Source organism: Bactrocera dorsalis, chromosome 2, assembly GCF_023373825.1.
Source record: "Bactrocera dorsalis isolate Fly_Bdor chromosome 2, ASM2337382v1, whole genome shotgun sequence".
NCBI classification, from domain to species: Eukaryota; Metazoa; Arthropoda; class Insecta; order Diptera; family Tephritidae; genus Bactrocera; species Bactrocera dorsalis.
In genome coordinates, this window is record NC_064304.1 from 94,024,579 (window position 1) to 94,052,476 (window position 27,898).

The 27,898-nt window shown below is 34.8% G+C and overlaps 1 protein-coding gene across 4 annotated transcripts in view; it reads left to right on the forward strand.

Moving 5' to 3' along the window:
* LOC105230909 (Kv channel-interacting protein 1) overlaps window positions 1-25,130 on the forward strand; it is a 38,928-nt gene extending 13,798 nt beyond the window's left edge. For 3 of the 4 annotated variants that reach the window (XM_049446923.1, XM_049446921.1, XM_049446922.1), the window contains 6 exons: window positions 17,611-18,787; window positions 20,605-20,674; window positions 20,835-20,905; window positions 20,980-21,174; window positions 22,360-22,608; window positions 22,692-25,130. In XM_049446923.1, the coding sequence (XP_049302880.1) occupies window positions 18,632-18,787; window positions 20,605-20,674; window positions 20,835-20,905; window positions 20,980-21,174; window positions 22,360-22,488 (621 nt within the window). In that variant the 5' untranslated portion in view covers window positions 17,611-18,631 and the 3' untranslated portion in view covers window positions 22,489-22,608; window positions 22,692-25,130. Of the gene's footprint in view, window positions 1-9,314; window positions 9,406-17,610; window positions 18,788-20,604; window positions 20,675-20,834; window positions 20,906-20,979; window positions 21,175-22,359; window positions 22,609-22,691 lie in introns of those variants that run through there. The other variant, XM_049446924.1, reaches the window with a different exon arrangement.
* Window positions 25,131-27,898: the final 2,768 nt, after the last annotated feature.

The following is a 27,898-nucleotide window of genomic DNA, read 5'->3' on the forward strand; positions in this document are numbered from 1 at the left end:
TACATGTACGTGTAAGTATGCGTTTACTCATAAGAAAATGGCTGTAATTTATTGTAAATGTCCTTCACATTTTTACACTCTTGTAACATGTTGCTACAGAGTATAATATTTCCGTTCACCTGACGGTTCTATACATTATCTAAAAGTAATAGATATAGACTAATCTATATATACTACTGTGCGCAAAAAATAAGTATATAAATACATTGTATTTATTTTGAAAATTCTTTATTTATTCTTCCAAATCAATTTCATCCCCTTTAAAGTAATCCACTCCCAATGCACTGCACTTATGCCAACGTATTTTCCAATCTTCGAAACACTGGTTGTAGTCACTTTCCGGGATGGCTTTCAGTTCCGTCTTCGCTGCGGCTTGAATCTCCTCTATCGTATAAAAACGGTGTCCCCGGAGCAATCTTATGAGCTTGGTGAACAGCCAGAAGTCGCATGGCGCCAGATCAGATGAATACGGTGGCTGCGGAACGATATGGGTTGAGTTTTTGGCGAAATGATCACGAATTACGAGGGCAGTATGGGATGCTGCATAATCGTGGTGTAAAAACCAAAAATTGTCTTTCCACAATTCCGGCCTTTTTAGGCGGATAGCGTTACGCAAACGATGCATAACGTTCAAATAATATTCCTTGTTGACTGTTTGACCGGTTGAAAGGAATTCATAATGCACAACACCACGATAATCGAAGAAAAAGTCAACATGACCTTGATTTTTGAGCGACTTTGGCGCGATTTTTTTGGTCTCGGCTCTCTTTTGGCACGATATTCGCTCGATTGATCGGTTGTTTCGGGGTCGTAAGCATAGATCCAAGTCTCATCGCCAGTTATAATGCATTTCATGACACCCTGGTAGCCGGAAAGCATCGTTTCACACACTTCAACGCGACGCCTTTTTGTCCAAAAAATTCAATGTTTTCGGTACCAGTCGAGATTTGTTGGGCTTGAGGCCCAACACATCCTTAAAAATGGTATTGGCTGAGTCCTTCGATATGCCAACTTCATCAGCAAGGCCTCTAATTGTTAATCGACGGTTTTTCAACACCATCACATATCTATGATTTGTTGAACGTGAGCTTCGTCGGTTGAAGTTGATGGTCGCCCTGGACGCTCTTCGTCTTCGACACGTTTACGGCCGGCTTGGAACTCACTATACCACTTGTAAACATTCTTTTTAACATAGCCTCATCACCAAAGGCTTTCTGCACCATCCTCAACGTATCCGCAGCAGAAAATTGATTCCGTAAACAAAATTTAATGCAAATTCTTTGCTCAACAAATTTCGACATCGCAAAAAACGAAAAACTCACTTTTAGCAGCTCACAAAACGACACGTATCTCAAACACTAATGAATATTTTGACATAAATGTGACTGACAGTACTACCAACCTAAAAAAAAAAATAATTCTCCAAATCCTTCGACGCGCGCAGTTTAAATTCAAATGTTATTTTTGGGCACAGTAATATAAATGATCAGGATAAAGAGAGAGGGAGTTGAAAACCGGGTGACTGTTGTCCGTCCACAAAACTCCATTCATCGAAAACGTATAAAGCCATAACTAAGCACTAAATTAAGATTTAAGACTGTAATTTGGCCTTTTTGGAAAGGCGGGCGTGATCCCGCCTTCTATTTGGTGTAATGTACATATCTTCTAAATCACCTAATAACCGAATTCGCTCTCTATAATCCATCCGACCGATTTGGATTAAATTTAGCTCGTGGCATTCTTCTCACATTCCTTTGTCATAGTATGTAAATAGGCAAAATCGGACTAAAACCACACCTGCCTCCCATGCAGCAAAATTTTAAATTTTATTTGATTCTTTCACTTTTCAGTACAAAATTCAAATAGCAATTAAAATAACGGGATAAAAATATGCTCGAATAATGCTTTAAGAGTATGTCTCCTTGTGAACAAAAATTGTCCAAATTCAGCCAAATTTGTTCACGCCCTTAGTTAGAGAATGTGGATCCCATGTATGGGATATACTATTGAAATTCAGAGAGAATATTTTTTTGAAAATAGTGTATCTGTATATCAAAAATTGGTTGAATCGGTCAATATTTCCCTGAGCCCCCATATAGAAGTTTCGAATATAAAGATTTTCGGGTGACAGGGTTTGTCCCGAAAGTAATAGAACTGAGTCGATTTAAAAAAAAATTATAGAACCAATCGTTACAATTCTTTAAAAACTTTTAAAATAGGGTCCTTCTGCGTCGATGCAGCACTGTCAGCACGATTTCCAAGCATTGAAGGCGTCACGGAAGGCATTCTCCGGAATAACCTTGGTGCGTGCTGCTTGGATCCCCTCTTTCGTTCAAAATGTTTGCCTTCGGCCTTTTGAGGCAAGGAAACAAAAAAGTCCGGAGGGCCACATCTGGGCTGTAGGGCGGCTGCGGAAGCGTTGGGATGCCGACCTTGGTTAGGTAGCTGTTCACAAGAAAGGCGGTGTGATTCGGGGCGTTGTCGCGGTGCAACTTCCAATCGGCTGCGATGTCTTGTCGGACCCGATTGACCCTTCGTTTGAGTCTCCTGGGGGACTTCCACGTAAAACTTAGCGTTGACGGTTTGTCTAAGAGGAACAAATTCAAAAAAGACAATGAGCATCGTTTTCACTTGGGCCTAGTGCCACCGCAACACACCACTTCTTGCTAAAGCAACATCTGGGTAAGCCTGCTTGATCATATCAAAAGTCTCTTTCGCAGATTTACCGAGTTTCACACAGAATTTAATCGCGTACCTGTGCTCTAACGAATTCTGCATTTTCGACTTGCATCAAATGTTTGTCCTGACTCTTGCGAAACGTTCATTCAATAAAATGAATACCTTTTTTGTTGTTTTTAAGCAAAAGAAAGCTTCGAATACTGGGTTATCACCAACCAATGGTCACTGGTTAAGCGCCCTTAGCACCTATATTCGTGCATTCAATTATTTGTGCAATGGTATATTTTACTTCAATCAAGAACTTGACGTAACGGTTATTTTTAGTTGCGAAATAATTAAAAGCAGAAACAGTTGGAGGTTTGAATGACAGGCTTAACAGCAAAAAACAAGCAAAAGAGATCAAATTAATGTGTACTCAACTGTGAAACAATGTATGCTTGTGTGTGTATGCTTAAATTTTTGTGACAGATGCATTTGGGAATTTGAGAATTTCTCAGGCCTCACAAATACGCTTCGAATTCTCAATGGTGCAGTATATGTTATATGTACTTAAGTACATATGAATAGAGTGGAATACGAATATTGACTAATTACATTGAAATGCAAATAGCTTGTGACCTAATTTTGCCGCGCTAAGATTACTACACATTGCCTATAATGCGATATGAGGAAGCTGAATAGTTTGGAATGTGGAAATGTGATATTATTGAAAGGATTAATAAGATGTTGGAATACTGTCGGTGAATTTTAGACAGGTATTTAGGCGAAATTATCGTTAATTTCATTTTAGCAAATATACAATAAACACCTTTAGTCAGTTGGTGGTGACTCAGGCAAACTGAAACTATAATTGTATACCTTTGAGGAGGTCACATTGGGCGAGGAGGAGCGCCAAGTTCTAGTTAAATGCATTAGACTACCATAGAAACTTATAACATTTTATAAGATTTGCTTGTGAAGTTAATCAAACCGGTTTCTGGTGGATCGTCCATATTTAGTTAAAGTTGGTAAATTTCTACATTATTTCTGATCTCTGTTTAATTTTGGGGGAATATGAGTTGTGCTGCGATTCTCTGTTTCAGCTCAATACAATGTAAATACTTTCTACCGCACAGTCTTACACTGTAGTTATGGGTCAACTCTGAATTTCGTTCCTTTAATTAATGAATGATAGTTTTTAAAGTTATTTGCTAGGAAAAAATGTGAGTAAACAACATGTGCACGCCAGTCGTTTCTTCGTTTTGCAATGTGGCGCCATATGGGCAGAGCCCGGTCTTTCTCCACCTGGTCTTTCCAACGGAGTGGATGTCTTCCTCTTCCTCTGCTTCCCTCGGCGGGTGCTGCGTCGAATATTTTCAGAGCTGGAGTGTTTTCATTCATTCGAACGACATGACTTAGCCAGCATAGCCACTGTCTTTTAATTTGCTGAACTACATACTTATGTCAATGGCGTCGTATATCTCATACAGCTCATCGTTCCATTGATGCGGTATTTGCCGTGGCCAATGCTCAAAAGACCATAAATCTTTCGCAGAACCTTTCTCTCGAAAACTCATAACATCGACTCATCAGTTGTCGTCATCGTCTACGCCTCTGCACCATATCGCAGGACGGAAATAATGAGTGATTTATACAGTTTGGTCTTTGTTCGTCGAGAAACGACTTGACTTCTCAATTGCAAGAGTTATTCTGCGTTGGATTTCGAGGCTGACGTTCTTGTTGTTGTTAATACTGGTTCCAAGATGGACAAAATTATTTACGACTTTGAAGTTATGACCGTCAATAGTGACGTGTGAGACTGTTTGTTTCATGACAGGAGATATTTCGTCTTGCCCTCGTTTACCATCAGACCCACTTGCTTCGCTTCTTTGTCCATTCTGGAGAGAGCACAACTGACGGCAGGGTTGTTGAGGCCAATGATACCAATAGCATCGGCGTACGCTAGCAGCTGTTGACTCTTATAGAAGATTGTACCTTCTCTATTTAGTGCTGCAGCTCAAATTATTTTCTCCAGGGGTAGGTTGAAGAAGTCGCACAAAAGGAAGTGGGCTTGTCTGAAACCTCGTTTGGTATCGAGCGGATCGGAGGGGTCCTTTCCAATCCTGAGCGGAGCCTTTGGTATTGCTCAACGTTAACTTACACAGCCGTATTAGTTTTACGGGGTTCCCAATTTCAGACATCACGACATAAAGGCGAGAAAATATTACATATACATTCAATTCAGTCTTGGCTTATTTTCTCTATTTATACCATACCATTTATGGCACGCTATTAAGTATATATTTATGTGATCAGCGTGACGAGCTATCTGGATTAAGGAATATCCGTCAGTTTTTGAGATATCGATCTCAAATTTTACAAACGTTCTTTTCTTATCTAGAAGTTGCTCATGTGTCGGAACCGCCAATATTTGACCATTATAGCATAGAGCTGCCATACAACCCAAACTCTCAAAATCTAGTTCTTGTATGCAAAACTTTTTATTTGACAGGATATCTTCAGAAGACAAGATTATTGTCTAAGACAACGGTAAACGATAACTATAGCATATAGCTGCCTTACAAACTGATCGATCAAAATCGATTACTTGCATGAAAAATTTTATATTTGGCAAATTATCTCCACGAAATTGGGTATGGATTATTGTGTAAGACAGCCTTACAATCTTCAAACAAAATGTGCAGATCGCAGGGTATAGCTGCCGCATAGATTGAGCGATCAAAATCTAGTTCTTATGTGGAAGTATTTTTTATTTGCGAAAGGTATTATGGTTTCTGTGCAACCAAGGGTCACGTGTTTTCTGCTTTTAATATATGTATTTGAAGCAAAAGCAACTATCAGCAATGTTTAAACAAACTTAACCTAACTTTACAGTTTGAAGAAATAAAATGCATTTTTTTATATACATACGTTCATATATAGTTTAAATTGATATACGACATACACTTTTGAAAATTATCTATGCAATATATTTTATATACATAAATGTACATATTTATAAAACTATAAAACATGTAAATGTCCACTGAAACACGTGCGTTCGCTGAAGTTCGATATCAATAACTTCCGCATAACTATTTTTATCTAACGCGAATGACAAAAATCGTTTATTTTTATAACTGGCATTTGAGCGAAAGCAACGAATGGACACTATAGTCCCACGCAAGTCTCATTCATTAACGGTCTCTTCCCAACTACAATGGCATTGACCGACTGCCATTCGTAACCGACACGCTGTGCTTAGTTGGACACGTTTTAAACAATGAACAACAATATCACCAACAACAACCACAATAATAACAACACAAACAGCAAAGTAAAAAAAAAAAATTAAAAAAAGCATGAAAAATCGATGTTACATGAAAGAACAAATAAACAGCAGCGCAAAACAAATAAAAAATGCAAATTTACGCTTAAGGAAGGACCAACTCCTGCCACGATTTTAACCAACAACAAACCGCACTCAAACTGGCGCCTCCAACCATAAGCTGTCCATAAAAGCTGTAAAAGTTATGTGCGTTGCTGACTCACACCCAAACACATGGCTACACTCAAACACACACATACATACACACCTAAGTGTACGTACTAACTATTCGCATTCGTAGCCATTCGCACATAAATAACTAACATAAAAATTGTACTGTTCATTTTAGCCCGTCGCTTCATTTGCGCTCGGCTATTACGATATTTGCTAAGTGTTTGACTGAGTAAACAAATATTCGCGCTTAATACACGTATGTATGTAGAGATATGTATGTGTGTTTGTATATATATTGTAGAAGTAAAAGACAGTGTGTGAATAAAGTAACGGCTTGTGTACGTGTGGGTGTATGTGTGTGGTGTGCATGTCCAGCTTACCAAGCAGGCGAACGAAGCTCACATGCAAATACACGTGTAAAAATATATTTATACGTGTATATGTATATATATTAAAGGCGCTAGTTAAGCAAATAAAAATTAAAAGTGGGCTTCTGAGGGTTACCAACCCCTCCCTGGACTGGCGCTGGGTGCTGATGTTCTTATATATCATATACTTGCGGATGTACTAGCTGATTGGCTTGTTGGGCGCAAGTTAAAGCGATGTGATTGTGAGCATATTGTATGAGAGTGGTTTGATATGTTTGTGATTTGAACCAGAGAAAACCAAAGGAGCTATGGAGTTATTATTGGAGCGGCGCCTCTGAAGTGAATTTAGTCTGTATATATTTGATTTGGGCGCTATTGAAAGATTTATACTGAGTCCATGTTTCAATTATAAAAGCTTGTGTCGATAGCCCAAGAACAACAATTTGTTATTTTAAGTCATAATGTCAAAATCAGCTGTTTTGCTTTAAATAACAAAAATATATATTTTTCAAACACTCCAGCTAACAAAAATGTATATTTCGAGTAATTACCGCATACGAATAGATTGTGAATAACACAAAATCAACAAATTGTAAGCAGAAAATTCTAGAGAAAATTATAAAAATTGTATTTGATATTACGGTTTAAAAAATATTTTTATAAAAAGAAGCATGCTCTCAGTAGAAGACCTCGTCTGCTAACTCAAAAATGATAGCTCGTAGAAAGAAGTATTTCTATAAAAAATTAAAGATGTTCAGTTTTTTATTTTTATGATAAGGCTTAACGTTTCGCTTAAAATTGCAAAAAAAGCTTTTTTGACGTTTGACCAGTTTTTTCACATATTGGAACATTGAGGAGTTTTAATATGTTATTTTTTGTCACGTTGTACTCACCTTCACAAATTTTTAGCTTGTTGTTGTTACTTCCTTCATATTTTCTGTCTAATTTGACCAGAAGTAGAAGTTAATATTGGGTAGTCGAAAAAGTCCTTTCGAATTTTTATTCTTATTTCAACATGTTTTTTTTTATATTTATACTAATATGTACCATTTGGCCGACCACTTTTTGCTATTTTCCGCTGGAGACATTATTCCATCAGTGTAAAAGTTTTATCAGAGTAAATCGAAATTTCGAAATTTCCAGAACAGAAGCGAGCGAACCATTGTTGTGCTACACGAACTGATACACCATCGTCTTGGTAAATTTCAAACATTTCATTGGTGGCTTGCGTGGCTTCTTCACTTTTTTATAAAAAACAATTTCAAAATATAGGGAATTTCTTCATTATTCTCACTAGTTTTTGAACAGCTGGAACATTTTTTCAATTTCCCCAAATTTGTTTGATTAAATTAAGCTTAAAATCTCACCTTTCCAACACATATGACACAACACAGCACTGGAGATATACGACTGCAACGACATCTATTGACAAAATACGAAAAGACTTTTTCGACTACTCTTACCGTAGTAGACAAAAGGACTTTTAGTCTACTTTTAATTCAACATTTATAAGTAGACGATAATTGACAGAATCAGCATTGCATTTAACTTACGCACATGCTTATCAAGCCATCCTCGTAGACGTGAGTACATATGTCGAACGTCGATATTGTGTTGACAACTTATAATTGCCTCCAATAATGACGCTAACCAGGTTTAATGTATATACTCGTGCTGTTGTTGTTGTGGGGGAAAATGTCACACTTGCGTTTGGCGTTGACACTTTAATGGCGGCACTATTAAAGACATCTGCGTTTGGCCTTTCCGCATTTTACGAGCACCGCCTAACTTTTGTTAGGTTTATGTTGTGCCTTTTAGTTTTACATTTTCTATTCAGTCTTTGACTTCAATGATTCTTGAGTTTTAATGTTTTCATTTGGTTTCGCGTTGTTGTTTCAGTTAAGTTTTCAATGTGTTGTTGTGTTGTTTACACAACAAATTTGCTTGCTATTTTAACGACCTTCATACGAATTTTCGCTCTTAATTATAACAAAAGCGGTTTCCCACAAGTCGTATAAGTTCGTTTTTTTCTGCCGTTATTGCCATAATTTGTTCCAGCGTAAACTTTTAAAGTGAAGGCAGTTTTATTTAGATTGTTGGATTCCTCTTCACATTAATACAGCGCTAATTGATGTGTGATTAAATTTAAGAGCCAAACAAACTTGGCGTTTATACTAGATATGTATATACATAGATGTTTGGATTTACAATTGATCATATGTTATATAATGTTATGTTCGAAAAACTACAGATATTTTCGCTACTGAAATTGCACTATGGATGAGGGAAATTTACAAAAGTTGCTCATATGCACTGTGGTCACATTAAATACCGATTGCATATTACTACATACATACATAAAACCGGTAAAAGAAGTTAGCTTGCAGTTTTGTATATATTTAACTAAAACAAATATACTTTAAATATTATTTTTCTTCAATAGCAACACACCCTAATATGCATTTAAAGAAAAGTTTTCCTTCTTGCCCTCTTTGAATCGCTTTTATTGTGCAAGAACCACACAGGCATGCTAATGTGTAGGAATTGTTGTTCGCTTGTTTTCTGTTTTGCATTTAACTTTTCACAACTTTCTTTGCATGTGTGGAAGTGCATTAAAGGCGCTTTTATTTTTATTTGTATTTTTTTCAAGCTCTTTAGCAGTGCTTTTGAATGGCTTGCTCAACGTGCTGTTATAAATAGCGAAAATAGTTAAGTAGTTGCGGATTTCACACGATAACTTAACTGGCTGTCTGAGTGACTGACTGACTGACCGACAGTATGAGAAACTTGGCATTGATTAACGGTATGCGTGGCGTGCTGCTATTAAGCGGAAATACAGTTAATGGTGGTGAGGTTTTTGTGCAGTTTCATTTTAGTGTAAGTGAATTGTAAAGAATTTTTCTGAAATGTAATTGGCACTGCAGGCGGTCGGGGAGCTAAATGTAAATTGTATATATACTCGTATCCATACTCACATATATAAATGTTTATATATGTAAATAAAGTTTATAACATCTATAAGGGAACATCAGAGACCCTATTAAATGGACCCAAAACCATTCTCTCGAACACTCCTAAGGCCGATTCATCAGATGTTGTTATCATCCATGCTCCTGCACCATATAGCAGGACGGAAATAATGAGTGACTTATAGAGTTTTTTTTTTTTTTGTTGAGAGAGGACTTTACTTCTCAGTTACTTACTCGGTCCGAAGTAGCATCTGTTGGCATGAGTTATTCTGCGTTAAATTTCGCGGCTGACGTTGTTGTTATTGTTGATGCTGGTTCCAAGATAGACGAAATGATTCGTAGTTATGACTGTCAACAGTGACGTGGGAGCCAAGTCACCTATGCGACGACTGCTTGTTTGAAGACAGCAGATATTTCGTCTTGTTCTCGTTCACTACCAGATCCATTTGCTTCGCTTCCTTATCTAGTCAGTGACGAGCGAAAGTCACCTATGCAGTGGCCAGCATCCTATCAGGTCATCCCACGCTTTTTAAATCGAATTACATCGACGCGCGACAGTCACTTATGGACTGGCCATGCACAGTGTCTGCTTCGCTTATATAGAGCCAGCAGGTAGCCAGCTTCCCGTGAGATTATTTCAAGTCTTTTTGAATCGAATCACATTGGCGCCCGACAGTCACCTATGCACTGGCCAGGCACGGCGCCTGCTTCACTTATATAGACAGAACTAACGGCACGGGTGTTGAGGCCAATAATGTCAATATCATCAGCGTACGCTAGCAGCTGTACACTCTTAATCTAAAAGAACCAGCTCGATTAAGCACTGTAGCTCGAATAATTTTCTCTAGCAGCAGATTGAAGAAGTCGCACGATACGGACTCGCTTTGTCTGAAACCTCGTTTAGTATCGAACGGCTCGGAGAGGTCCTTTCTGATACTTACGTAGTAGCATAAAGGCAGCTTCTTGTCGTGCTGTCAAAAGCAACTTTAAAATTGACGAAGAGGAAGTGTGTGCAGATCCTCTTTTCACTTTTTTTTCCAAGATTTTGCGCATTATGAATATTTGGTCAGTTGTTTATTTTCCAGGCCTAAAGCCACATTGATAAGATCCAATCAGTTTGTTTACGGTGGGCTTTAATCTTTCACACAGCATGCTCAATGCAACCTTATATGCGAAATTGAGGAGGCTTAACCGACGGTAGTTGACGCAGATTGTGGGATCTCCTTTTTTGTGGACAGAGCACACTTAAATTTCAATCGTCAGGCATGTTTTTTATGACCATATTTTACAAAGAAGCGGATGTATCAGTTTTAAGCCGCCGTATTTGAATAGCCCGGCCTGCAATCCATCGGCCCCTCGCTTTGTTGTTCTTCAGGCGGGTAATTGCTATTCGAACTTCTTCATGGTCGGGCAATGGAACGCCTATTCCATCGTCAACGAATGGGGAATCGGATTCGCCTTATCCTGGCGTTATGCTTTCACTGCCATTCAACAGGCTTTAGAAGTGTTCCTCCATAAATTTAGTAGGCTGTGGGAATTATATTACTAGATCACCTCTGGGAGTTTTACAAGAGTAAGCTCCAGTCTAGAAATCTTCTGTTAGTTGCGAAATTTGTTCGTAGAATTTTCTTGCATTCCCCTGTCGGCCAGCTTGTTAAGCTTTCATACTCACGTAATACTGATCGATATTTGGCTGAAATTCTTAGGTTATTTGGGGAACGTGTCTTGAAATTTTTGGACAAAAGAAAGTCCCATGCTTTGTAAGTCGACTACAAAAGATTATTGGCCTTCATTAGAAGCGTTTTTTTAGGCAAAAATAAATTTTCGTATATTTTGAAAAGTTTGCAAATTATGCGTAATGCCTAAAAATACTGCTTAAAATATAGTTTTGTTTTCTGGATGCGTAAAATTGTTGCGAAAACTGTTTGCAAAGTAAAATTGCAATAAGCAGTAAACCTTGCGGACGCTTATCATTTCCGTATCATTACCATTGCTGGCATTCTTTTTACAACCGCGTTTCCGGTCGCCCGCAATTCCAAAACACGAAATATTCCAAGTACTAAATATAGATATAGACACACGCACACACACACGTAGTATACGCCAACATGATTACCATGTAGTTAACAAACAAAAATAGTAACTAAATGAGTGAACAACAAAAACGAAAACAACAAAACCACATAAACCATCAAAACCGCAAGCATACACAGTCCGTGTAAAATTAGCCCGAAAACGCCAACACAACAACCGCTCACCAGGCCAACGCCACTCCGCTCAAATGAAAATGAAGTCCAGTTCAGGCCAATGCAACCGTGTGAGCAGGTAAATAGCCAAGTGACCGCAGCAAAACAGAATTCTAACCCAAATCACATACAAACATCAGCGAAAGTAAAAGTTTGCCATTGCCGAAGAGGAGAGTGACGTCGCCCCACCGTCTGGTAAAACTAAAATAACTGTATAAATTTTGCATACTGAGCCAAAAATTTAACTAAATTTATTACATAAGTTTGTGGGTTTTTGCGTGCGCGAGGGCGCGCTTCAAAACTTCGAACTGCCAAAAACATAAAAACAACAAAAATAAAAAATCAGAGAAAGTCATATATGAGGCTATCAAAGCTTAAGTGCTTACTGAAAAAGCTACAAGGATACGTTTATGTATTTGCGGCGCACAACACAGAGCGTTTTGCAAATAAAATAGAAAGTATATGGAAATGGAAAACAAGTAACTTTTGAGTAGAAAATATTGTCGAAATCGTACGAGTAGTTTGTTTTTGTCTTTCGGTTTACACTTTTTTGTTGTTTTTTTTTTTGTTTTTGAAAAATTGGTTGGGTGCGTAATAAGCGCCCATACAAGACTTTGGGTGTAGGTGGCAGCAAGAAAGAGTAATGGTATATTTTCATGCACAGCAGGAGCGTATCTGGCACGGAAGACCGCTTGGACGGTTGAATTATCAAGGGCGCCAAGTTCTTGGGTGACCTTCTTTATGATATTTCCTGCCAAGAACGATATAGACAGAATTTCGACTCAACAACTCAATCGAAATCGTCCAGCTTTCATTTGTAAAGATAAACCACTTTCACCTTGTGCTTCGTCCATGACAGCAGGAAGTAAAATATTTCCGCTTAAACGCTAGCCAAAATAAGTGACGAAAGAAATTTTAGAAATCTTTATTTCTATTATTCTTGACACTGGTTGCAATGGAATACAGACCAATAATTACTCTCATAAGCGTAGAGAGTTGCCTTAAAAGGCCTTTGGCCAACAGATCGATTGCATTTTACTATATAATTATTTATAGCAATATAGACTATATATCTGCAATAAGCCAACAATTTGGTAGTCTAAGTTTAAATCACTTCTTAAAGAAGCTAAAATTCAGAGTAAAACCAATTTAATAATTTTACAGCAATTTCTAGGCTTAAAAAACTAAGTATGTGAAATACTAAATCTTTGTTTGTTGTTGTGCTTTGTTTTTTATTATGGTTTGCTTGTTTCATTTTTTGAATTTTTTGCGAAAATTTATTGCTTTGTTTAATTTATTTCCGCCATTAAATAATTTACGACGCTTCCCCACTTACAAAACAAATGTGTATTAACGCGCTTGTCGACGGCTCAACTCGGCTATAAACAATAATAAAAAACATGCTAGTGCATAACGTAACATACATACATAGAAGTAGTAGAATAAAATAGCGATTTAAATGCGTTCCACAGTAGACTCGGCGAACCGCGAACACGCGACAGTGGTTTGGCAGCAATGGTATTTATGTTGTTGTTGGAAACGAGCTAAGTCAGAAAGTGGAAGTGATTTAAGGTTTTTAATAATATTATAACATTTTAATGATCTTTTATAATTTGAAGATAAGTATAAGGAAGAACACTTTTAGATATTTGAGGATTTTTTTGTATTAAACTTTAACTATAGACATGCTTCTGATTTATGCCACTATTTGTAGTTTCCTCTTTTCGAGTAAAGGAGATCAAAATGGTGTGAGAAAGTCTTAAACTGAGCAACCTCAAAATAAGTGTAAAGTTACAATAGATATATCTCTCGAGTCCAAAGAAGTCCGTTAGCTATATTTTGTTTGCTTAACAATAAAATAGTTATCTCGACTCTTTTTTCTAGAAATTGATCGACAACTGTCCCGTCAAGATTACTTTATTTGCGATTAAGAATCCTTTTATTACAATTTGTTGAATACGAAAAACGTTTTGCTGCAAATAGACTTCATATATTGTATTACTAAAAAATAATATACAAGGTGCGTTCCAAAGTAAACAGGACTATGTTTTTTTCGGCAAAATCAATTTATTTTATTCAAAATAGTCTCCTTCTGCTTCAATACATCTTTTTGTTTTAGCTCGTTGGCCGGTATGGCCGCCAGTATGCCGGTGCAAGCCTTTTGAATGGCCTCTACATCTGTATAACGCTTTCCTTTCAGGGACAAACGCATTTTTCCCAAAAAGAAAAATTCGCACGGTGCCATATCAGGTGAATACGGGGAGTGGTTAATGGTTAAAATGTGATTTTTGGTCAAATAATCGATCACAATGATGTCCTTCAAATGTTGGATTCTGAGCAATTTTTGGTCGTCAGTCAATTTGTGCGGAACAAACCGTGCACACACCTTTCGTAAGCCCAAATGTTCGGCCAAAATGCGATTAATCGATATTTTGGAGATGCTCAATTCCATTTCCATGAATTTCAATGATGATTTCGGCTGATTTTTGATGAATTCACGCACAAAAAGGAATTTCCGGTGATCACGGATTTGGATTGGCCCACAATAACTTCACTTTCAATCAATGAAATGTCATGAAATTCTCACTGGACAATCGGTAAAGATAGCAGATTCTAACGCATGAGTCAACATATAGATTTCGCCACCAGAGGCGCTAGATTCAAAAAGTCCAGTTTACTTTGGAACACCTTGTAGATAAATTATTAAAGGAACATGTTCAACATATCGTTTATGAACGAAATATAAAAGAGGGTTCACAATCGACCGATTTTTCCAAGCAAAGTAACGAAAAAGATCTAAAAAATGCATTAACTTTGTTTCGAATTATACTTTGCCATCAAAGGAATCACCGAGAATGTGGCGGTTTTTGAAGCAAAAGAGCAAAATGGTACCAAAGATTAGAATATTGCTATAAAGGGTACAACGCCATCGATGATACCCGTCTTGGGAATCTATTGTGCGCTCTGTAGCGCCGCAAATTTCCGTTTGGCCGGAGTTGACGTCTCCTTCCTTATATTGCTAATGTCTCGCGTGCTTCGCGAATATGCTTTTGTCCGCCCATTACGACTTCGCTTGTCATTTTCGTTGGCGTTCAGTCATTTCTTGTAATTCTGCCAATTCCTTTTTATCGCCACAAATTTGAGGTCATTTTGTGATATTTAATTTGACAAAAAATAAATGGCAATTATTGGCGTTGATTTATGTAAAAGCAGCTCATTGAGTTTATTATTTCTATTTTAATCTTTTGTGTCTTTGTATGTGTTTGTAGTGCTTTTTGCCAACACTTTTGGCAAGAATGTTTAAGGCTTATAAACTCGATGTGGCAAGCGATGAAGCTCTTTTTGGCTTAAATGCATTGAAAAATTTGGTAAAAACAAAGGAAATGACAATTGGCAATTTGTTTTGTGCGCGTAATTATGTCACTTGGAGTTGTTTAGAGGCGCGTTTAGTAATCGCTTCAATTGCGACCATAATGCTCCGGTGAGTGGGTTGTGGCGCTTAAGGTACACACACACACACATACTATTTGACGTCTGCTCTTGTGGATATTTACTTTATTCAAATACGAGTAAGTAGGTTTATAACTGATTTTGGCCTACAATTTCTCATGCCTTTTGTTCTTTTTTCTGGTTTGTGGTTTTTGGTGCATAACAATTGTACTTGACATTTTTATTTCGCATGTCAGCTGTGTGTATGTGTTGATTATTTTGCATATGTGTGCTGCTTGTGCTTGTTTGCCGTTGGTAAAAGTCGTGGTGGCACTCCTTTCATGCATTGCATGTTAGTCAGCGTGCATGGCAGGCTCTCTGCTGGCTTTCCATTGAAGCTAAAGCGGCGTCCCTCAAGTAATGCCTTGCGTGTCTTAAACTATTTGCGATTTTACGCTTCATCCACACGTTTGCCGCGGTCATACAAACGTACAATCATTTATCATACATAAGCACATAAATACTTCGAAACATTTTAGACACTGCGATAAATGTCATTCCACACTCAGTCATTTCTACATGAGTAATTATATGTGTTGTTGTTGTATTTTTTTCCGCAACACTTTTATGGTATGACATTCCACATTTTTAGGTTTCATACTAGATAGTCGTATTTCTCATTATTCGCTCGATGAAAGACTACACGCCATCAAGGAAGCGAAATGAATATGAATTTTTCTTTGTCCAAGCCGAAAACTAAACTTGTATTTGCATATTAATGCATACATTTATGTACATACGTAAATGTATTTTTACACTTCTCAGATATTATAATAAATCAACTCAGTGCGAAAGTGTTTTGTCTAGTATATCTATGATAGGTCAAGGTAAGTGAACGGGTAATGTGTTGTAAAACACACTTTCAGTAAAAGTAGAGGAAATCTTAGGTGCAATTCTTTCATAAAAGATTTAAAGTGACGCATTGTGCGATCTCGAAAACATAAGAATGAGAATAATGATAGAACGATTATAATTAAAAAGTGTATATTGCATTGCGTTATAGCATGCTTTTAAACGGTGTTCAACTGAGAAAAAAGATTTTATAAAAGGTTGTCAAATATTTCACTTTCGCTTTTTTGCACTTTATTCAATGCTTTATAAAAAGTGTTAACGTGATCGGATTTAGTTCAAGTATGCGCCGTTTCGTTCGATAATCTGTTCCCATCTAGACGGCAACTTCATAATACCCCCTCCTTATTTGCGAAGAACTCGGACAGCCACAAGCCTCTTTGAGCTCAACTTTACACCAACAAGGGCCAGTCTGACCATTCAAAAACGAAGTGTGTGGGCTGGCTAAACCCTTCCTGTTGGCCAATTCTGTACGCTTCTGGTCGATCGCCTGCTTCAAGCGGTCTAGTTGTTCGCAGTAGATGGTAGAATTAAGCATCTGGACATATGGGAGCAGCTCATAGTGATGATTCCCTTTCAATCCCACTAAACACACAGCAAAATCTTCCTGACCGTCAATCCTGAATTGGTACCTGTTTGGGACGATTCACCGGCCTTCGACCACGACCGTTTTCGCTTGATATTATCGTATGTGATCCATTTTTCATCACCAGTCACCATCTGCTTCAAAAATGGGTCGAGTTTGTTCCATTTCAGCAGCATGTCGCAGGCGTTAATTCGGTCCAGAAGGGTTTTTTACGTCAAATCATGCAGCACCCAAACATCAAGCTTATTTTGTGTATGCAGCATTCTGCAGATGATTTAAAATGGTTTGGTGACTAACTCCCATCTTCTGGGCGATGTCACGAGATGCAACATGCCGGTCTAACTCGAAGTTCGAAGTGATAGAGTACCATCCACCAAAACACCATTGATCTTGAAGGAACTTTGAAATAGCGCGAACAGTTAGAAGGTCGAAAAAGAGAAATTTCCAGAATTTTTTCTAAGAAAACTTTTTTTCGAAGGAATAAGAAAAATAATACCTTTTTTGACAAAATGGCGGTTTCTCAAAAAAAAAAATAGATTTTTGACCAAAATTTCGGTCTAAAATTGCTTATAAAAAAAATTTATCGGCGAGAAAAAATCTTCGTTTAATTACCAAAAATATACATATATAGTATTTAAAAAGCGCTTGTTAAAATTTGAGAATAATCTTTTTAGCCGTTTTCGACTAATGTTGTAGTTCCAAGCATTCTGAAGCGCCTTTTCAAATTTGCGGAACAATATGCAATTTTCTGTGTGTATTATTAAATATACATATGTATGTACGTTAAGAAAAAAAAATAAGTAAAACGATTTTTTGAAAATTTCAACTGTATATAACCTCCTAAGAGCAAATTTCTGTACCAACCAATCACCAAGTTTGTTCAATATTTAAAGAATCTCGAACTCAAAAAATGTTAAAGAAGTTTCATATATATTTTTTTTAGATTTATAGTTGCTGGCAACAAAACACACACACATTTAGAATTGTGTTTGTCACAAATACCACTCGGAACAGTAGAAGATGTCCACACTGTGATTACTAATATGAACGATTTGGAATTGTTTTGAATACAGGAAGGAAACAAAGAAAAAAAAGGAAAAAACTTCAACTGTAAAGCTTGTAAATACAACAAAAACAATAACAACCCGTTTGTAGTATATATGTAAGTACTATGTAAAAATCAAGACCGCCGCAAACCGCCGAAACAATAAGTTAACAAGACAACAAAAACAAAAGAAAATACAAATCTTCATTTATACCAAACAACAATAACAAAACAGCTAGAAAAGAAGCAAGCGAGCAACAACATTTGTCCAATCAACTCGTATTCAAATTGTTACCGTAACGGCTAGACAAAGAATGTGGTCAAAGCTGCGGTAGCACACCAAGCCAAGCCAAAGCCAAGCGAACTAACGAACTAATTAACCAATCAAACAAAGACAAACCAACTGTAGCCAATAAATGCATGAGAATTTTAACACCAACAACTGTAATAACAAAAACAAAAAAAAGAGAACATGCACATGAAAAAGTTTAAAAAGTGGAATTGAATTTAATGGAATTATCACGCGTGACTATGCGTTTCTTTACATAGAAGCCAAAGCGATTCCCTCTTATTTTTCGCTTTGCCACACAAAACTATTTGCTACCCATTTTGACTTAATTACCAAGTATAACTATCTTAAAAATTAGCTAACGCCACAGCTCGCGAAAAAATAAGCGATTTTGAAAGAAGTTGAAAAGAACAGGCGTTTTTTGTTGTAAGCCTCTACAAACGCAATCACAAACGTCATCACTGTCTGTTTTCGTCTCTACTAGCTTCCTAATACTATATAGATACTATATGTATGATTCGTAGAACATCTCGTATTTCAACTGAACGAAAGTGAAAAAGGAATCCACAAATTACACCAGAATAATACAAAAAGTTAAAGGAAATAACAAGTAATAGACGATAATTCAAAATGACTTCGCCACCGGAAAGTCCTATTGAGGAGGTTGTCTTCGAATTGGAACACACTCGAGTGCCTAAGCCGATTAATGTAACAATCGAAGATTTGTATCGCGAGACTAAATTCTCAAAACAAGAAATACGAATTATGTATCGAGGATTTAAAACGGTGAGTGAATTATGTGTAACAAATAGTAAAATTATTATATAATGTAGATAGTGAAATTGAAACCCCCTTTGCTGCATTTTATGATGTCACGGCGATTTTCAAAGCTCCTTTCTAATAGAACGGGCCCTTAACATCTTTAGAGAAGCTAACATATAAAATAAACTAAATTTATTTTTTTCCATATTTTTCTGTATCGACAATTTCCTTGTTTGAGACTGTAGGTAAGGGTTTAGAGAGCCAAAAAATTTCAATTATTTAAATTATGTTGATTTCGTCAACGTTTCGGATCTTAAACTTCTTTAAAGAAGCTCACATATAAAATAAACTAAATTTATTTTTTCAACGCTGGATAAGCTGTCACTAAGTATAATTGGACACTTCATAACTTCACTGCTGCCAAGCGATGTCTTGTAAGTCGATTTGCGAAATGAGAAGTCGGTTGTCGTCATAATGGAGGTTTCATACTTTAGAACACGGTGTCTTTAGTAAAAAGTTAACGATCTTTGAAAACCGCAAAGTTTTATGTTGTATAGTATATATGTAAATATTTCTAAAGACGGCTTTTGGTTAAATATATTCAGAAACGGTGCGATGCGTGCGCGCTCCCGAATTTTTCGATAAGCTTACGTACGGACTCTCTTTAGTACCTATGTCCTATTTGTATATTTAGTGAATCTTACAGGTGGACTAAATCCACATTCTCTGTTTATTGTAATGCACCATTTGAAGGAATGGAGTTGTATACAGTTAGAAGGCCGAATTTTCACAGAATTTTTTCTCTATATTTATTATTATATATTATGGTATCTTTTAACTGTATTTTAAGACTTAGTATTAGTAAAAATATTTATTTCCAAAGAAATTACAGTTGATCTTCGGGAGCTTCTCTCAAAAAATACGTTTTCCGGTGACCACTATCTCTCTAAACTGAATCCTCTGAAAAAATAATTAAAAAGATTTCGTTAAATTAATGTTAAATCTAGGAAGTAATTGGAGGAGTAAGCAAAATAAATTGTTTGGACATAATGCCGGTTTCTAGAAAAAAATTGATTTTTGATCATAATTTCGGACTTAAATTGTTTATATAATAAAAAAACTGTTTATTGATAAAAAAAAAAATATTACTAAAAAATTTGTGTATTTAGGCAGCTCGTATTAAAATTTGAGACTAATCGGTTTAGCCGTTTTAGAGTAATGTTGGTCACTGACTTTGAAAACACCTTTTTGAAATTTTCTGTTCTTAAATAAATGTACATTAAGAAAATAAAAAAAATATCGATTTTTTGATAAATCTAACTCAATATAACTTCTTAATGAATAAAGTTGTTAATGCTGGCTTTCGTACGCATAAGGGTATTGAAAAGATGTGGAAACCATCGAAAAGGAGTATCAGTTTGTGTGGATACCATAGAGATGGCACCATTGCTTCACTTTTATCAGTTTTATTCGAAAATGGCGCTTGGAAGGTGATTTCAGGGATTTCTTTCAAGAAGCTTTTATTTTTTGCGCCGTAAATTGAAAAATTTGTAGCAACCGTTAACTTAACAGAATTCGCTATTGATGTCACTGTTTTCGAACCTTAAGAGCATGACAAATATTTTTATACAAAAAATACTGGTGTAAAAATGTTTGTATGAAATCGATGGTCTTACTTTTTTATTTCATATGAACATACATATGTAAATAAAAAAAAAATTATTTTACAAAATTATGAGCCTATAAATTTACGATAAGTTTATTGCCTGATTCTTGAGCGATGTGAACGCCACCAAAGCACTATTTTTTACATTTTCATTTACGCTCCATTGCTTTTGCAGGAATGTCCCGAAGGTGTTGTCCATGAAGAATGTTTCAAGGAGATTTACGCCAAATTTTTTCCACATGGCAGTAAGTAGCTAACTGTTTTATTTATTAACTGTAATATTTTTGAATCATATAATTTACGGCGCAGTAAATAAATTTTATATCTTTACATGTACATACATATGTACATATGTATACATATATGTAAGTTTCTGCCTTTCGTTGATATGTGCTCTTTGTTTAGATTCCAGTTTATATGCTCACCATGTGTTTCGGACTTTCGATATAAACAGTACTGGTTCTGTGAATTTTCGGGTAATTACATAAATTATTATAAGTACTTACATATAAATAATTTTAATAATAATTTTCATTTTCGTTTGTTGCAGGACTTTCTCAATATTCTCTCAACACTGTTGCGCGGTACAGTTTACGACAAAGTCAAGTGGACCTTTAAATTGTACGATGTAAATGGCGATGGCCGGATAACACGTGGCGAAATGAGCGATTTATTTCATTCCATACACGAGCTAATGGGTCGACGGCCGCATCAGCCGGAGGAAGACCGAAAAGCCAAAGAACAGGTATAATTAAGCCAAAGTGCAACGTATTAATATAAAATACCGTTATGTAATTGAATATCATTAAAGTAATGGACTGTGTAGTTTTATGCAATTACTGCAACAATAATAGAAAGACAAAATGGGCTTTTATGGGATGTAGGCAAAATTTTGGCGATTTTGTTAAAAAAAAAAATTCTCTAGAAACCAGGTTTGCAATTTGGGCAAACATTTCAGTAATAATTAAGGAGCATATTGTAGATTTGGTGCTGATTACGGCCACTAATAGCTTCACAGTTTATTTTTATGGAATAAATACATTTTGGAGTCCATAATTCCGTCAGAAATAAACTAAATTATTGAAATTGCCATTTTTCATTTTCTTCTTTATAATTGTACATTCGATGGATTCGAAACCTAACCCAAGTCAATGCCAAATATATGGTAGATATTTTTGTCATTCCTATGACTTTGAAAGCATTAATCTCATATAATATTTAAAGGATTTCATTTTGGAACGGATTTCATTTCGTGAATAATGCCAATACCTTGCAATTGAAAAAAAATGGTTTTGATCAAATTTAAACAAGAAAGGAAGAGTTAAGTTCGGACTTGCGAAGATCAAAACCAAGAAATGTTGTTCCAAATTTCAATAATATATCTGAAAGGTTGACTGATATTTTAGGTAAAAAGTTCTTAATAGATTAGTTCCTTATTTGTATATTGGAAAAATAAAGAATCAGGTGGAATTTAAAATTGTGTTATATGGGAAGATGGCGAGGTTGTAATCCAATTTCGCCCATTTCGGAATATAAGAACGTCAAGATAATATTACGTACCAAATTTGGTCGATATCGGTCGAGTAGATCCCAAGATCCTACAACGTCCTTTCATACCATTTTGTGTGTAAAATCTTATGTAGTTTTTAACAAAACCTTTAATTGGGGAATGAGCGGCGTTATAATCCGAATTCACCCATTTTCACAGATTAGTTTAGAGATACCAAAATTATTAGCCCTTAGCGAATTTTTTTATTATACATACATAGCTCGTACGGTTTTATTAAGAAAAGTTTTCATCAGTATAACCAAAGCTGTTGTTTTTTGACAAGATTTGCTTTCGAAAATATTTTTTAATAAACTACTCCTTCTAATATATTTTGTTGCTTCATTTGGATTTTTTAAAAAATATATCGGTTTCTTCTTTCAGTTGGAACGTACCTTCCGTTCATTTGATCCGCACAATGTCGGCTATATTAATTTCGAGATGTGGATGAAGGGTTTGCTGACCAATCGAACCATTGTGAATTCATTCCATGTATTTCACTCGGATCCCTGATGGTCGGAGAGTGACTTCGAGAGCATTTTGAATAATCAAGAAGTTATATCGCTGATAGATCTTTGAGATAGCAAGAACAATAACGGCAGGAGCACACGCAAAGCCAGCGCAAGTCCACAGGTAAGCACATTCACACAAACACACACATATGTATATGTACAATTTATTAATATAAATTTCATCCATTGTAACTTATTTTGCAGACGAGTAAACCGTTAGACAAAAATAAAAAGACGTAAAATTGCGAGCAGAAGTTTCAGTATCAAGAAAATGAAATTCGTTTTAGCGAAAAGAAAGTCGATGAAAAGGCGTAAAATCAGGTGTATTTGTATGCGTGTAATATATATACATATATATAAAGTATTTAACAGTTAGTAAGCTTCAGATTGCGAATATCTTGTATAGTTGTGAAAGAAATGCTTAAAGAAGTGTCACAACTGAGTCGTACACAAACTGAAAATAGCCTTAAAATATCCCAAGGAGCTATTTAATGCTCCAGTTAGTCATATTATATACAACAAAAGTACGTGTTATAAAAAAGTGTAAAATAAGTGAGGCACAGCATTGACATTTGACACTGTCGGGCGCACAAATTGTTGATGCTTTCAAGTTTTATTTTCATTATAAATGTTTCAGTATTTTATAATTAGTTTCACAACTTTTCTGTGTTGCTCTAAAGGACAAGCTTTTTTGGTTTATGAGTGAACTGAGAACCATTTTCATTTTCACAAATGTCAGTGGATTTAACATATTAAAAACAGCTTAGAAGCAGGTTTAAAATTTCTGAGTTCTTTCAACAAAATAGAAAAATATTGAACAAAAAATATTATATATCAACTAAAAGAGCCATTTTTGGGAAGATTTTTATGTTAATGAAATAGATGCCAGCTGTCCAATGTCAAAGCTAAATTGAACAGAGTCAAGCAATAATAAAGTTAAACATGTTTAAGCAGATAAAATTGAAATTCAGTAAATTTAGTAAAAAAAAAGTGTAATACCAAATTGCCGAGAATGAATTACTTTACTATTTAGTAATAACGGTATGCAATTGCATACATAGATACATTTATTAGTACGAAGGCGTTGGCAGTTGCAGTATGGTCAAAAGGGATGCAAAACAATAAAAGCCAATAAATAAGTGTGCTAACTAAAAATTACATATTAGTAACTGGAAAATGTAAACGAAGAGCGATTGACACACAAAAACCAAAAGAAAAAAATCGTAATAATAATAATTACAATAACAATAATATTAGTAAACTTTATTTAATAAATAAAAATAAAATAAATTTAACAAATTATTCGAAAATTCTAAACTAATTTAAGTACTTTCCATTGTGATTGATTCTGCCAGCAGAGGAGTTTTGAAATTTGTTGACGCTAAACTTTAATTGCTAGCCCAGCTGTTCTTTCGTGCACTATTAATATGCTTTTAAAACTGTGTGAAATGTTTTTAAAATTATCAGGTTTGGATAGAAGACAAGGCGAAAGACAAAGCTATTTGTAACTTTGACAATAAGTTGAGTCAAGTACAGTGAGCATTTCGTTATTTGAACTATTAAATAACATTTCAAACAAAAGCAGTTTAAGGAAAAATAAAACAAGAGCGGTATAATATCATCGATCCGAAACCTTGTCAAAAGGTTTTAAGAAAATTGTAATTTATTTTAATATATCGTATATGCAGTTATTTAATTTAAAGTCATTATATTACCTGCTTACTCCATAACAAGTTATTTTAGAGAGTAATATGAACTATATAATTAAAAATTTTGAAATACACAGTTATCGAGAGCGTCCTGTACTTTATAAATTCCACGTAAAAACCGACTGTTTTCAGTTTTCAAACAATTTTGCTATTTCGTAAAAATAAAATTTCAAAAGAAATGCGAATTTTTTATTTAAAAAATCTCTTCAAGCAAAATATTTTCCTAAATTTCCCTGCGGGCATGTAAGGTTTCGTCATATTCTCTGTGCAATATGTATTATTAAATAAATGTCACGAAAAACGAAGACACTATACTACGTTTAACATATAAATACATACAAACATATATTTATATTGCATAAGTTTCAGCAAAATACCTACATAAATACATATAACTGAAATACCAAGAACATCTGCCAAACTAAGAATAATTCTGTAAATGTGGTAAATATGTGTCGTAACAAAAGTTGTTATTACTTTACTGTTATCACGTATTTCCGGTCAATTAAACCAACACCGAAACATATGAATGACAATTGAAAATGTAATTTCAAAGGCAATTTACTACTAAGATTTCATTTAAGTACACACATACGTAAACAAAAAAACGAAAACACACCTACACACGGAAAACCGTCGAAACAAACACAAATATCACAAACTATACTATGACTGTAGAACTGAAACTGTACTAAAGATAATTTCAACACAGTGAACACTTGAAATATTGTACTATAAATAGTAAATAAATCCGAAAAAAGAGAAACAAAAATCTTAAGCATGAATTGCAATAAAAAAACCTAGTTAATAACACAAAAGGAAAAATATTGCAAACAAAAAAGTAACACAAAAATGAATTTCGTGCACCGATAGCCCAGCGCCAATAGAATAAATAACAAACAAAAATGAATTTGAACGTAAAATGCAGCTTATATATGTAAAAAAAAACAAAAAAAAAATTCCAAATAAAATATAAAATAAAAAGTTATCAACACCAAGAACTAAGAATATATTAAAACAAATTTTATAAACAAGAACTTAAAGTGTATTTGTGTAAATTTTTAAATTTAATTACTTTATTCATATTTTATTTTTCACTTCTGTACATGGAGCCAAATTCCACCGAAGCTGTAAGCAATACCTGAAGAAAATGTAATAAAATAAGCAAAACATTTACAGTTTACATACACACACATGCCAATGGATTACTTTGTAAAATGTTGTAAAGAGAGAAAATATAAATAAGCATTGACTTTATTGATTTTGAAATGTTTTTTTTTCTACGCAAATAAAGCGATTATTATTATTTTTTAAACGGTTTTTAATTTTTAGTTAAAATTGACTAATTGTATAGAGTGCAAGCGGCGTTTTGGAGCCAAGGACATAGAAAGAAATTTTAGATGATGATTCGACATTTCTGAGTGCTTTAAATTTTGTATTATTGTGCTTATAGAAAATGACGTTAAAAATAGTAAACTGAGTAAAGTCAATAAATCTTTGAGATTTATTTAAAAAATCACAAATAGTTCTGTGTTATAAGACTTTACACGGTCTCTTTCTTTTTTCATTGAACTCAATTTCGTTACAAATACATTTGACTAAAAAGTAGGTACTTTTCGTTTTCATACCTAAAATTTGAATACCTATAGATGAGATTTAAAGATTTGCTTTTCAGTACAAAAATTAACTCTTTAAAAACTATTGCGTAGTCGAAAAAGTCTTTTCGTATTTATAATGAAACTTCAACTTAGGTTTTTCATATTTATGCTAATAAATAAATAAACAAATATGTACCATTTTGATCGACCACTTTTTGCCATTTTTCTGCTAGAGACATTATTCCATCAGTGTAAAACTTTCATCGGCATAAATCGAAATTTCAAATTTTCCACGAAGCGAACGAACTATTGTTGTGCATCACGAACTGATTCAGCATCGTCTACGTAAACTTCATAAATTTCATTGGTAGCTTGCGTGGCATTCTCTCCTTTTTTATTCAAAAATTTCAAAATATAGCGAATTCTCTATTATTTTCACTAATTTTTGAACAGCTGCAACATTTTTTCAACTTCACCGAATTTAATTTTTGTTAAATGAAGCTTAAAATCTCACCTTTCCAACACTATATGGTATAACACAATGTGATTGGTAGCAGTGGAGATATACGATTTCAACGACATCTATTGACAAAATACGAAAAGACTTTTTCGACTACCCAATATTAACAGCTTATGAAGGGAATCGGTTAGTCAAACTATCAAAAAATTAGCTTCAATAAAAACAAAAGTCAGCAATAATTGCTAATAATCTATTATATCTTTATACGCTGTTACTGATTTTTTCCAAAACGCGTTTGCACTCTACAAAATTCGACACACCCATACACCAACATTTTTTACCACAAAACGACAGCTGTTTTGAAAATATATACATACATACATATATATTTCATTTAAATTGATTTTTTCTACAACTTTGCCGCTTAACGAAGCTGTTGTTTGCAACTGTAATACTACAACTTGTATTTAGACGAAATGGACAATCAAAGCGGATTCACATTTTTGACAAGTTTTGCATCAACCCAAACAAATACTACTTATAATCAGCTAATGCGTTACATTTGTGCAAATCCAAGGCATTATTCGAAAGTGAACTTCCTTTTGGTATACTAATTCGCAGCTCTATGCTTTGTGCTATTCATTTCGCTTGCTAAAAAAATACAAAATTAATTAATAATAAATTAGGTAATAAATTGAGATAATCTATCGAATTAGCTGTTATCCTTCCATTTAGGCAAATACTAAATTAATCTAATGAAAGTAAAAAAAAAACAACAAAACGAAATTGAATTGAAAATTCTTCCAAAAATGTGTGTGTCTAAGCTACTTAGGAAACTGTTAAACTAAACGAGTTCTAAATAAGTGAACTAACTAAATATTACTAAATTATACCAGAAAAAATATCTGCTCTACATATGTATAGTATATGTATGTGTTTAAGAACCTAACTAACTTTATGTGTATGTGTCTTATTGTATATAATTGATAATGCGGCGTTGTGGATCACCATGTAATTTTGTAATATAATATTTCCTTATGCCTTGCGGCATACTACTTATTCGTCACAAGCGTCAGATCTTTTAGAGTTCTTACGAACCTTTAACAAATTTACTCTACTGGCTATATTTAAATCTATTTAGACAAGTGAGTTATTTGCAAGGTGATTTTCATAACGCCGCATATTGTGTGTTAGTTTCAAGCAAGTGTTTGCAAGTGCTTTCACGTAACTTGAAAATGATGAAAGCTGCATGAAAGCTCTTGCAAACTCTTCATCTGACAAACGAAGGTACTATTACTACTACTACTGCGTAATTATCTATTAAATGTAAGCAAGTGCTAAAAACTAAAAACTAAATACGAAAAAAACTGAATAATTTAACGTCCTATATTTGTATAGCGGAACGAATATCCTTCCAAGAAACTTATGCATGTATTTATGTAGCGAAATACGACATAAAATTTACTATTTGTACATTTACTCGTAAAAATGATTTCTTGCGTTCTTTTTTGAGAATATTTCTGCTGGTACTTTTTATGAAAGCAAGATTCTGCATACTTTATACATATATGTATTTCATAAAAAATTTACGTATTTAAGATTGTGGAAATTGTGAATTTACATATTTATTGGCAGAGTGTATGT